Genomic DNA, 12,623 nt, shown 5'->3' with positions numbered 1-12,623 from the left:
TAATTAATCTAATTAACGCGATAAACTGACAGCCCTAATATATATATATATTAAGGCTGTCAAAGTTAACACATTAACACATCCAGCGCCGGAAACGCTTTCCAGCGTTATTGCCCGCCATGCGTTGTCTGCCAAGATCGCTGTACAGCGTTTTTGAGATCAATATTTCTTTTTTTCGCCATGGCATTCATAATTCATCCAGCCAACCCCCGATGCCCTAGCTGGACCCTAGATGTGACTGCAACGGCTCAATACCGCCGCCTGGTGGATGGTCGGGCGAGTTACACTCTCGCAAAAACCGGAAGTGCCATCGGTGCATCGATGAAATTCCTCCGGCAGTCACATCTTGCTACGGGATTGCACCTGACAGACACTATAGTACATATGGATCGCTAGTTAACACATTAACGCACAATTCTGTAACGCCACTATTTTAACGCACGATTAACGTTTAAATATATATATTTTTTTTACTTTAAGAAAGTATTATTGCTACTCTCATTGATACTATGTTTGTTTCTGACTCAGTGTGTGTGTGTGTGAGAGAGAGAGGGGGGGGGTGAGAGATGAGGAAGGGGCAAGAGAGAGAGAGCTGGAAGAGTGTGTGTGTGAGAGAGAGAGAGATAAAGTTTTCTTTCCCCTATTATTTCATGCAATTTATTCATTGTTTTAAATTATTATTTTCTTTTAAGTTATTTTGTCCATCACTCTGTTTTGAATTTGATGCAAACTTGCAATGCATAAGGGTCATCCTTTTGTGTTAAATGACTGCATAAAGCAAGCATTTGTTGACTCATGTTGATAAGAGTATTAAAACTTGAAAAAGATCTGTTTAACACATTGAGTGCCATGCCCCTTCCGGGAAGTGACCACTTCCGTGCTGCCCATTAACCCCATGTAAACGTAGTTGTAGTTTGTAGAACTAAACCTATATTTTATAGTATAGCTATGGGTCTAATAACGCCCTCGAGTCTCATTGAGCTGCTTCTGGTCAACGTGCAAAAAACAGATTCTTTTTTTCATCCGTACATTTCCATTTTATACCGTTTTGAATATGAACATAGTCCGGCCGCTTCTGAGCAATTCCAGGGAAAAGACACGAAAACAGCGTTTTTGTGTAATTCAATAAACACGTTGTCATTTTTCGCCTGATTATCGGATCTTCCTGAAATCAACGCTAGATCATCACTATTATCCTTTGTCGTGCACGCATGCAATGTGGCTTAGACCGGCGTTCCCCCCCTCCTGCAACCCAACGGCAGAACAGCTAGACACATAAACACATATAGCTTCAATCGCAGTAGAAATAAAAATCAGCTTTCATAAATGATGTCCTTACCTGGTCTCTGAAGTAATGGACAAAAAAGAATCCAATAATCTCATCGCCATTCCAGTTATCCACAGCGATCGTGCCTCCGACGTTATTGGGCATTGCTCTTCAACGGGCGGGCGGGGTCAGTTGTCCAACCCATCCCTAGAAGCGTGTGTTTTGCCGGAGTCTTTAGGACCCGCCCCCACGCCGCAGCTCAGTATAGAAAATAAACAAACCCGTTTCTAACGGGGTGCATTACTGGCCGAAGGCGTTAGAGGGCGGTGTAATACCGTCTGCCAGCTCAGACACACTCAGAACAGTATGCACAAGGTGCCCCGCTGAATTATGAATGGATATAGATAATAAAAGAAATACCGTGACAGAAACGTAGATCTACGTTTCCGGCACTCAACGATCGGACGACAGAAACGTAGTTCTATGTGAATGGCACTGAAAGTGTTAAGGTAGATTTAGAAAAGAAGAAAAAAATTTGATTAATTAGCGATTAATCGCGAGTTAACTATGGACAATCATGCGATTAATCTGAATATTTTAATCGATTGACAGCACTAATATATATGCAGTAAATTCAGATTCCTTTTATTGTTACATCATTCGGTACCTTTTACAGCAAAAGAAGCGTGAAATTTGCTTTGTTGTGGTTCCTCGACCGCAGCAGCATCCAATATAAAATAAAAAAATAGCATAGAATAAAATAACAGCAAGATGACTATACAATTCTAAAAATATAAATGTAAATATGCAGTATATACAGCACTGTTGTACATGCTATCATACAGAGTATATGGGTAGCCAGCGGTTCTCAAACTAGGGGTTGCGACCCAAAGTAAAAAAAAAAATATATATATATATATATATATATATATATATATATATATATATATATATATAATTATATTTTCTACCAAAAATCCTAAATAAAATGGGGTTGTGGTATAAAAAAGTTTAAGAACCCCTGGGGTAATTGCGCTCGTCACCAATGCAAGAGGCTGCGGTCTCGACTCCCGGAGTCAGCATTGCCTGTGGCTTGGGCCGGTCGTCATACTAACTCGTTTGGCTGAGTTAGCGGGAGGGAAGTCGTGGGTGGTGATCTGGCGTTGTGGACAGCGACACCTACAGGTCAGGTCTGGGCGCCTACTCAGCGAAAGGCAGGAAGTGGTGAAGGCAGCGTGACCTCCCACGCGTTACGCTTCACCAATGAGAGTCCTCGCTGCCAGGTGAGAAGAGAGCCACTGGCTGTCTCCACATGTGTCGGAGGAAGCATGTGGTGGACTTCAGGGTTCCCTTGTACTGACCAGTAGGAGGAACATGCGCACAACAACCAGGTAGGGGAGGGGGGGAATTGGCATAACGACTAAATTGGGATGGGGAGAAAAGCATAGAAAATCAGGCGGAGAAAAAGAGGATTCAATTTTTTTTATAAAAAGAACCCCTGGGGTAGACTATAGTGTGAGGTGGGTAGTTATGATTACAGTGTAGGGCAGTTACAGACGGTGAAAACAGTTGGATAATCTTCTCAACGTTCTTATTCTACATCACTGTCCAGGAAGAGGACAAGGCGGTGGTCAGGCTAAAGCGCTACATTGCCCTCTGTGGTGTGAGGAGGAATTACAAGAAGCTCCTGGGCGGCTGTCGCTCTGTTCGCTCCATGGTGGCCATCCTCAAGGGGGAGCTGGAGGAGCTCGGTGTCCGAGGTTAGTAAGAATACTCTGCTCTGTGGCTTAACGTCCTCAAGGGGGAGCTGGAGGAGCTCGGTGTCCGAGGTTAGTAAGAATACTCTGCTCTGTGGCTTAACCGCTTAATCCTTTCACTGCCACACGACAGCCGGTTAACCCTTTCACTGTGACAATAAAGAAGGTTAGCCCTTTACTATCACACAACCGACGGCGATGCTAATGATGGAGCATCGCCGTCGGTTGTGTGATAGTAAAGGGTTAACCTTCTGTCGTGTGGCAGTGAAAGGGTTAAGCCCGGAGCCCTATCTAGGGACGTCTATGGACCTCAGTGAATGTATTCCCAGTGTCAGAAATATTGTCTATTACTAGGCTTGAAACAGGAGAATATGAATTCAATTTGGATTTAGTATCACCAGGCGTGCATAAGAACAGATAATAAAATATATTGTATGTACAGTAGGTTTATTATTCTGGCCAGAGTGCCCTGTCCCTGTAGATGTTCATCATGGCTCTGCCGTCACTCTGCACTCACTACACCCACACTGTCATTATTGTGTTGTAAATTAGTGCTATATTTATGCTTTTTCTATTGTTCTTTACATCTTTCTCATGAATGTGATGATGGGTGACAACGACTATAGAGGACAACATATCTATTAATTATGTAATAAGTAAACCTCAACACTTGAGTGTCAGTTATCTTGAGACAGTGTCGGTTATCTTGAGACAGTCAGTTATCTTGAGACAGTGTCAGTTATCTTGAGACAGTGTCAGTTATCTTGAGACAGTGTCAGTTATCTTGAGACAGTCAGTTATCTTGAGACAGTGTCAGTTATCTTGAGACAGTGTCAGTTATCTTGAGACAGTGTCAGTTATCTTGAGACAGTGTCAGTTATCTTGAGACAGTGTCAGTTATCTTGAAGCAGTGTCAGTTATCTTGAGACAGTGTCAGTTATCTTGAGACAGTGTCGGTTATCTTGAGACAGTCAGTTATCTTGAGACAGTGTCAGTTATCTTGAGACAGTCAGTTATCTTGAGACAGTCAGTTATCTTGAGACAGTGTCAGTTATCTTGAGACGGTGTCAGTTAACTTGAGACAGTGTCAGTTATCTTGAGACAGTGTCAGTTATCTTGAGACAGTGTCAGTTATCTTGAGACAGTCAGTTATCTTGAGACAGTGTCAGTTATCTTGAGACAGTGTCAGTTATCTTGAGACAGTGTCAGTTATCTTGAGACAGTGTCAGTTATCTTGAGACAGTGTCAGTTATCTTGAGACAGTCAGTTATCTTGAGACAGTGTCAGTTATCTTGAGACGGTGTCGGTTATCTTGAGACAGTCAGTAATCTTGAGACAGTGTCAGTTATCTTGATACAGTCAGTAATCTTGAGACAGTGTCAGTTATCTTGATACAGTCAGTAATCTTGAGACAGTGTCAGTTATCTTGATACAGTCAGTAATCTTGAGGCAGTGTCAGTTATCTTGAGACAGTGTCAGTTACCTTGATACAGTCAGTAATCTTGAGACAGTGTCAGTTATCTTGAGACAGTCAGTAATCTTGAGACAGTCAGTTATCTTGATACAGTCAGTAATCTTGAGACAGTGTCAGTTATCTTGATACAGTCAGTAATCTTGAGACAGTGTCAGTTATCTTGAGGCAGTGTCAGTTATCTTGAGACAGCTTGAGACAGTGTCAGTTATCTTGAGACAGTGTCAGTTACCTTGATACAGTCAGTAATCTTGAGACAGTGTCAGTTATTCTGGTCCAGATCAGGTGTGTTAATCCAGTAACTGTGTTTGTCGTCAGGCCAGCCCTCCATTGAGAAGTGTAAGAAAGCCAAACTGAAGCGGGAGGAAGCTCAAGAGTTGGCCGACCTCGATCTCGGCAACATCATCACCACACAAGGTGACTATTGGTCTGTTTCTCTTTGTGTGCTGCTTATTACCGCAATGTTACCAAACAATATCTTATTTACACCAGTACAGGGAAGCTTGCCAAGCAATGCTGACAATGTTAACTCATTGACTGCCACACGGTTTTCTCATCTGTACGCCCTGGCGCCAGCGGTTCAGACCATTTTGATGATGTTTGCAGACCCATCGTATAGCTATGGAGACAATAGTAATAGTAATCTACTATAATAATCTAATACTAGCCCTTCCGGTTTAACGTTAGAATGGAGTAAGTCGCATGTGACACAGCTGCTCACCCGTTATTTTTTTTCCGTTTTAAAAACATATTTATAACCCATCAATGCGTTTAAAACTTGACGCATATATCAACTGAGATTATCAACTAACTATATTGACCAAAATAATCGAGATGTCACCAAAGAGAGATAAAACGAGTGCAAAACCAGTCGCAGAGGACTCGCCTATGGAAGCAGGATACGTGCGGCAAATAGCAGAGAATATAGACGTGATAGTGGCCGCCTCAAGTTCAACCCCTACAAATACCTCCGCAGACACCGAATATATCATCCGGGAAATGAAAAATGAAACGAAAAAAATGGAGAAGACGATGGAGACAATGGAGAAGACAATAACCCAAAAAGTAGATGCTATCAAAGAATCTATCGAATGCAAAATAGAAGCGCTAAGAGTGGACGCCGAAGCACATATTAAACGCACCGAGAAACTGGAAACAGGCCTGGAAGACCACCAACAAAATTTCGTTCGGATCTACAAAGACGTAGATGATATCAACGTTAACCTAACTGCTGAGATGAAGGGAAACTACAAAGAACTCAATACGGAGCTCAACGATATAACGATGGAGCTTAGAAGTCTAACCTAAATAGCTCCTCCTCCTGAGAATTTCCCCCTTTTTTTTTGTTACATAATATAAAATTACAGATTCATACCTTCAAAATAAGCCATCAATTGTCAAATTTGAGACGATAGGTTTCAATCAATGTCCTATCAAACATTCTGGTAAAATCCTAACACCTTTCAATATAGGACTTGAAGTAGAATCAAGTTCATTCAGCTATCTGATGAGAGAACTACACTCCCAGAATTCAATGTGATCATTGTCACTAGAACTAGGCCTGCCGCGATAAGCAATAAATCGATTAATTGCCGCGATAATTAAAATGAATGCAATGATTTTGACGGGCGCGATTAATTGCTATTTGTGCGTTTGTTTTAATGAGGCGGACCCAGTGCCCCTTGTCAGTCACTGTCCGTGTTGGGAGGCGGGCCGCTGGCTTTACTCATACAAACAGAGTAAACACAGTTTTCAATCAATCAATCAATAACAACATTAACGAGACCCTCGTTGTGTCTATTCTGCTAACGCTAACGTTACCTCTCATTGTGTCTATTCTACAAGCGTTAACGTTAGCTAGGCTGTCTATGCTAACGTTAACGAGCATTAGGCTAACAAGCTGTAACGTTACCAGTCGCGTCTATTTGCTAACGTTAGCATTAGGTAATAACCGGTTTAAAATGGATGGTGATTACCTCACGTTGTGTCTATTCTACTAGCATTAACGTTACTCATACAAACAATCAATAGCGAGTTATATTGATCACGCTATGTACGATAGCCATGCTAAAACGCTAGCACAACATTAGCACCTAACCTAACAACAAGCCTTAACAAGTCAGCGATCTTTTTGCGAGACTAAACTCTCCGCTCGGTGGCAAATTGTGTTGATGTCGGTTTTGTTTAATCAATAAATGAGGCAGAATACACAGTGACTGTATCCTTTGTTTATTGCACTTGTGCCTGCTGCAAACATAATGATTATGAAATCCTAGAGACGCGTCTCTATTCAGTTGTCTGCAGTGTTTCACGTGACTTTTCTGGTACCCAAAAAGTACCTGAAATAATCACAACAATACTTCCGGTCCGGTCGGTGGGCTTCAAAATAAAAGTCTTAAACACCGGAAAAGACGGAGCGGTGGGCTTCAAAATAAAAGTTTTGGGAATAAATTTCTCCAAAAAAAAATTCTCTAACCGGTCGCAATAATATCGCTTATCGCGATATTTTCGGGGGCAATTAATCGCCCAGCAAAATGTGTTATCGTGGCAGGCCTAACTAGAACCATTTCACACCTGAGCAAAGGCCCAGTCATTCCTTTGTTATTCCAGTGAATGGACCCAGCAGGAGGCCTAGCCTGTGTGTGTGTGTGTGTTTCTGTGTGTGTGTGTCTGTGTCTGTATCTACAGTACTGTACCATATCAAAAAAAAATAAGCAAACTAGACTAGATGTAAATGTAATGTGTTAATGTGTAAATGTAAATGTGTGTGTGTGTCTGTCTGTCTGTGTGTGTGTGTGTCTGTGAAACATGTCTTGTACTCATTTACCTCACTAAATACAGCAATGTGTAACTGTAGATTTCAAGAGAGAGAGAGAGAGAGAGAGAGAGAGAGAGCGACATTTATAATAATTATATTATTAATTAGTTTTTTTACACACACACACACTAATAACATGATCATAACCAGAGAAAACAAGACCAAAGACAACTGGAATAGAATATCACACAATTTTATTAAAAACACATAGAGAATAATAATCAACAAGAAACATCAACTGTATCAATTGTATTGTACAATGAACAACCCTATATATCACTTTTGGATTACAATAGTAATACAAGGTGCCTCATATGATATTTGGCAGAGAGCGCGACCACAATGAATTTAGGCAAAATCTCCAAAAAAATAAAATTATGCACATGTATAAAAAAAAAAATAGGTGTCTCCTCATGGTTGTATCTGCCTGTTTTGTATCACACTAAGTGATATGTGAAAAAGCAGTTCCTGTCTGGAATGAGACAGAGGGCCACACCACATTCACCGCACTTCCAGGGGGTCTTCATCTTACAATGTACGCAAAACAGGCGGCCAGCCGTGGCCTTCTGGGATTTATCTGCCTGTTGCGTGATCGCAACAGGTGAATGGTTCCTTGGTAGGCGGTCCACTGGTGCTGTGGGTAGATTGTCCACTGGCACCTGTACAACTGTGATGCCACACAGCTCAGCTACCAGCTCCTGCTGGAAGACCAGGTGGGTCATCGGCTGCACCTGCTGCTCTCTGCACAGCTCCATGTGAAGAAGGTAGGAGTTAGTGGCGGCAATGTCCAGATAATGATAGAGCAAAGTCCTGTACCATCGCATGGTCTTGTGGTGTGCAGAGTAGTACTGGATGAGTTGGTCAGACAAATCAACGCCTCCCATGTACTTGTTGTACTCCAGGACAGGTGTTGGGCATGCAATGTTCTCAATGGACCAGGTCTCACTGCGCTTGTTTTTTATTCTCCTCAGCACAGTTTTTCCAGCGAATGACTCGTGGATTGTGGAGCAAACAGAGACTTCACGTGTGTCCATCCACTTCACAAAGACCAGTGGGCCATCACGTAGCCACCTGATGGTGCCCCTAGCATCCTTCTTTTTGAGAGCATTCACCTCTGTGCGGGGGCATTCTTTTCTGTTGTCTCTGTACGTTCCACATGCTCCGACACCCAGGCTATGCAGATCCCTGAAAAGCTTTGGACTTGTATAAAAGTTATCGACATACAAATGATATCCCTTGCCCATGGGTACTTGCTTGAGGTGTGCTGGCTTTATTTCCCTCTAAGTGCTATATTTGCAATTGAAAACCACACCCACAACAGAGAGAGAGAGAGAGAGAGAGAGAGAGAGAGAGAGAGAGAGAGAGAGAGAGAGAGAGAGAGAGAGAGAGAGAGAGAGAGAGGAGAGAGGAGAGAGGAGAGAGAGAGAGAGAGAGAGAGAGAGAGAGAGAGAGGAGAGAGAGAGAGAGAGAGAGAGAGAGAGAGAGAGAGAGAGAGAGAGAGAGAGAGAGAGAGAGAGAGAGAGAGAGAGAGAGAGGAGAGAGAGAGAGAGAGAGAGAGAGAGAGAGAGAGAGAGAGAGAGAGGAGAGAGAGAGAGAGAGATTTATAATAATTATATTATTAATTAGTTTTTTACACACACACACTAATAACATGATCATAACCAAACCAATTTCAAATGTATCATCAAGTACAAAATAGATTTGATCGTAATATTTATGAGAATGCATGTTTTTTCACACTACAGGAGGAGTATGTCACAGTATGATATCATAATCGAACATTCTAGAACCTTAACCTTAACCATGCCTAACCTTAACCGGCGAAAGAATACACGTGTAAAAAAAAAAATCACGTTAAAAAATTTTTTTGTATGGGATTCGAACTCGTCAACAACGGACCGCAGGAGCGCAGGACCGCTGCTCTGCGAGGTGAGCTGAAGCGCCGAATGAAAATCATGGAACAGTAACAGGCCACCTCTCTACTCTAGACTAGAGAGCTGTCATCACCGTGATGCGCGCTGAATGAACTGCGAACTGCAGGACTATTATTATCAACGACAGACAGTGAGAAACACAACCCCCCCCCCCCCCCTCTCGCGCTGAAGAATATGCATATTAGATCACTCAGTGATTAACACCTATGCGCTGTGTGTGTGTGCGCGCGTGCATGTACGTGGCGCGTTGTAGTTTCGGGGGAATACAGGGATATTTAGAACTATACAATTGAGCAAGAATTAAACATATTTACAAGTCGTATTATGTTTAGCAAGTAAGGATACATATAGATTACACTATATGCACTCGAAATTGTCTTTGTTCTATTTTTACAGATTTTTGAAAAACGGGACTTCCTGAGCATTTGTGAGAGATTCTAATTCTTTTGTTCTCCGCCCACGGGAGCAATAAGCCCCGTTGACTTCTAAGGGTTAAGCGAATCAATGAAGAACAGAAAGCCAAAATATTCTAGATGGAATATCAAAGACGCAAGCTGAATATTCGTATAGTCGGTCTGGATGAGTCGGTGAGCTGCGAGCACCCTGAAGAGTTTGCGACAGAATTACAGAAAATCTTGGACCAGCGATCTTCTAAAGTACCCGAGGTGAGCAGTGCTACAGATTGGGACCCGATCCGGTGACAATAACGTTAAACCCAGAGTGATATTGGTTACCCTGCGCCAAGTCAGAATAAAAGAAATGATTATTCGTGAAACTCGCAGGATGAAAGGCAATCTGAAATACAAGGATATATCAATACACTGTTTTGAAGATTATTGTCGTGAGGTGGTGGACCTGCGAGCCAAGTTCAAGACGGTGATGTCTCAACTCTATCTGGAGAAATACAGACCCCTATTAATATACCCTGCAATACTTCGCATCGTCGATAAACAAGGAGCAAGGGTTTTCCTCAACTCGCCTGAAGATGCAGCCAAATACATGTCAGCACAACACGCAGGATAGTGTATAAATGGCCTTTTAATCTCTGTTATGCACCATATAGTATAAACTTTAATGAACCGATGATTTGGGACAGAGAGACCTAAGAGCTCAGAGTTATTGAATGTTTTCCCCGTTGGGCTTCTATTATTGCGGACATATTGGATTCAAAATTGGAACGATACAGAGAAGATGAACATGGCGTTGAAGTGATCCTTATTTTAAGAGTATGGAATTCTAACAACACTCCAGAACATACTGGAACATTCGAACACTGTAAAAACGACATATTGGAATAATCTAGAACATCTAAAACATTCTTTGATATAGGGAACATTCTGGAATAACAGCAATACGTGGCCAGACATACTACCAGAAGCCCTTCGGAGGAATAACCAACAGCATCTAGCTGCAGAACCACAGAACCATCATAGCAGCGGCCGGCTGAAAGATCATTCTTCACAACGGATCATCGCCCACCCCTGGCCAGGGGAAATGCTGCATATACGTATTTAAAAACTGCTTTTTATTAATTGGAAATATTTCCACTACTTCTCCAATTTATACTTTAGATGTTTAAGCATAGCAAAGCTCTTTTAAGATCTAAGTTAATGTTCTCTTCCTTTTTACTTGTTTTTTTTCTTCTGTTTTCTCTGATTTATTGAGGTTCTCTTTTTAGTTCAATACCTCCATATTATTCATGGTTTATTATAAATTACACAAGTTCATATAAAATGTAAGTGATTATGGCATGATAATTGAAGCTTATTTTTGGTCTTTATTTTTAGTTTTATCTTATTTGAATTTTTATTTAACGGGAAAGTGGCCAAGCCACAGTTGACATTCTACTTATGGTAGAATTTAGAGTGTTAGATCCTATGGTATACATAGGAATGTTAAGGATAATTGGATCATTCTGGGATATCCGGTGGTTTAAGGGAGGGAGTCATACGCAAAGGTTGTGTTCATGGAACACAATCCTGTACGACTCTCGGTGGGAGGGGAGGGAAGGGGATTTTTATTTGTATATATGTATGTTTTTAAGCTCGGCTCTCAACAGGACCTCACTAGTTGGATGTATATCTATTGTTGCCTCGCACTCCAGAAGCATTACCAAAAACTACACTACAACATGTATAGATTATGGCTAGTTTGAATATAATGATCTGGAACACCGGGGGAATAAATAACCAACTCAAACGCAAAAGCGTGCTCACACTGATGAAAAAAGAACAGGTGGACATTGCTCTGCTAAGCGAAACGCACATTCTAGAGAAAGACATAGATAAGTTAGCGGACAACACATATCATAATATTAGTCTCTTCTATTGGTACGAGAACTCGGGGTGTAGCCATAGTCGTTAAACGTAAGTTGAATATTGAATTAAAGGGAGTATGGTCTGATGTAGAAGGTCGGATAACTATAGCTAAGATTGTACACAAGAACAGGAAAATAGCATTGGTAGCGGTATACGCCCCAAATTTGTACGAAGAGGGTTTCTTCACTACACTAACCAATGCAATGTTAGACATTCCCGATTACTCATTTATAATAGGTGCAGATTTTAATGCCATTTGGAATCCAAGGATGGACAAATCTTACCTCGCCTTTTCCAGCGAACAAAATAATTCATCTAAGGCATTAAAGGATTGGTCGAAGATTACAGGTGTAAATGACTTATGGCGATCACTTAATCCCACGACCCGAAAGTACTCTTGTCGATCTGCGAGACATAACACATTATCCAGAATAGATTATGTCTTTGCATCCCCGAGACTATTTGATAATTATGAAGTGGAAATGATACCCAACGCACTATCAGATCACTGTTATTTACTCCTAAAAGGAACATTTGGTATACTATCTTCCCGAGCCCCAAGATGGCGATTTAACTCGATGCTGCTTAATAACAAGGAATTCATTACACAACTCAAAGAAGCTCTTATAGTATTCCTACGGGAGAATGCAAACTCGGTGCAAGACCCCAGAATAATATGGATGTCGGTAAAGGGAATGATCAAAGATTTCACTGATAGCTTTTCCTCCAAAATGCGCAAGAATCAATGCACAAAACTGGCTGAGCTGGAAACGCTTTACTCAACGTTATTTAATTCTTTAAAATACAACAACTCGACTAGAAAATGAAGTTAAGGTACTAAAAAAAGAGATCAATGCCATATACAGACAACAATCGGAAATACAATACGGCACAAGACGACAGCAGTACTCCCAAGGTTCTAAACCTAGTCACCTATTAGCCATGTGATTAAGAATTAATGCAAAATTTGCAGATATAACTACCATTAGAGCACAAGTACTTGAAACAGACCCTGCAAAAATAAATGATACATTCAAAGAATTCTACTCCGACTTATA

At 41.3% G+C, this 12,623-nt stretch overlaps 1 protein-coding gene across 2 annotated transcripts in view; it reads left to right on the top strand.

Annotated features, from left to right (window-relative positions):
• The window catches only part of LOC311238460 (uncharacterized protein), a 157,415-nt gene that overhangs the window by 89,789 nt on the left and 55,003 nt on the right, over positions 1 to 12,623 (top strand). For both annotated transcript variants that reach the window (XM_084326533.1, XM_084326532.1), the window contains exons 6-7: positions 2,880 to 3,027; positions 4,814 to 4,912. In XM_084326533.1, coding sequence (XP_084182659.1) covers positions 2,880 to 3,027; positions 4,814 to 4,912 — 247 coding nt within the window. The remainder of the gene's footprint in view (positions 1 to 2,879; positions 3,028 to 4,813; positions 4,913 to 12,623) is intronic.

The sequence above is a fragment of the Notolepis coatsorum genome (assembly GCF_963971535.1).
Source record: "Notolepis coatsorum genome assembly, chromosome: 12".
Lineage (NCBI taxonomy): Eukaryota > Metazoa > Chordata > Actinopteri > Aulopiformes > Paralepididae > Notolepis > Notolepis coatsorum.
Note: the sequence above shows the minus strand (reverse complement) of the source record. Positions and strands in the feature narration are given on the sequence as shown.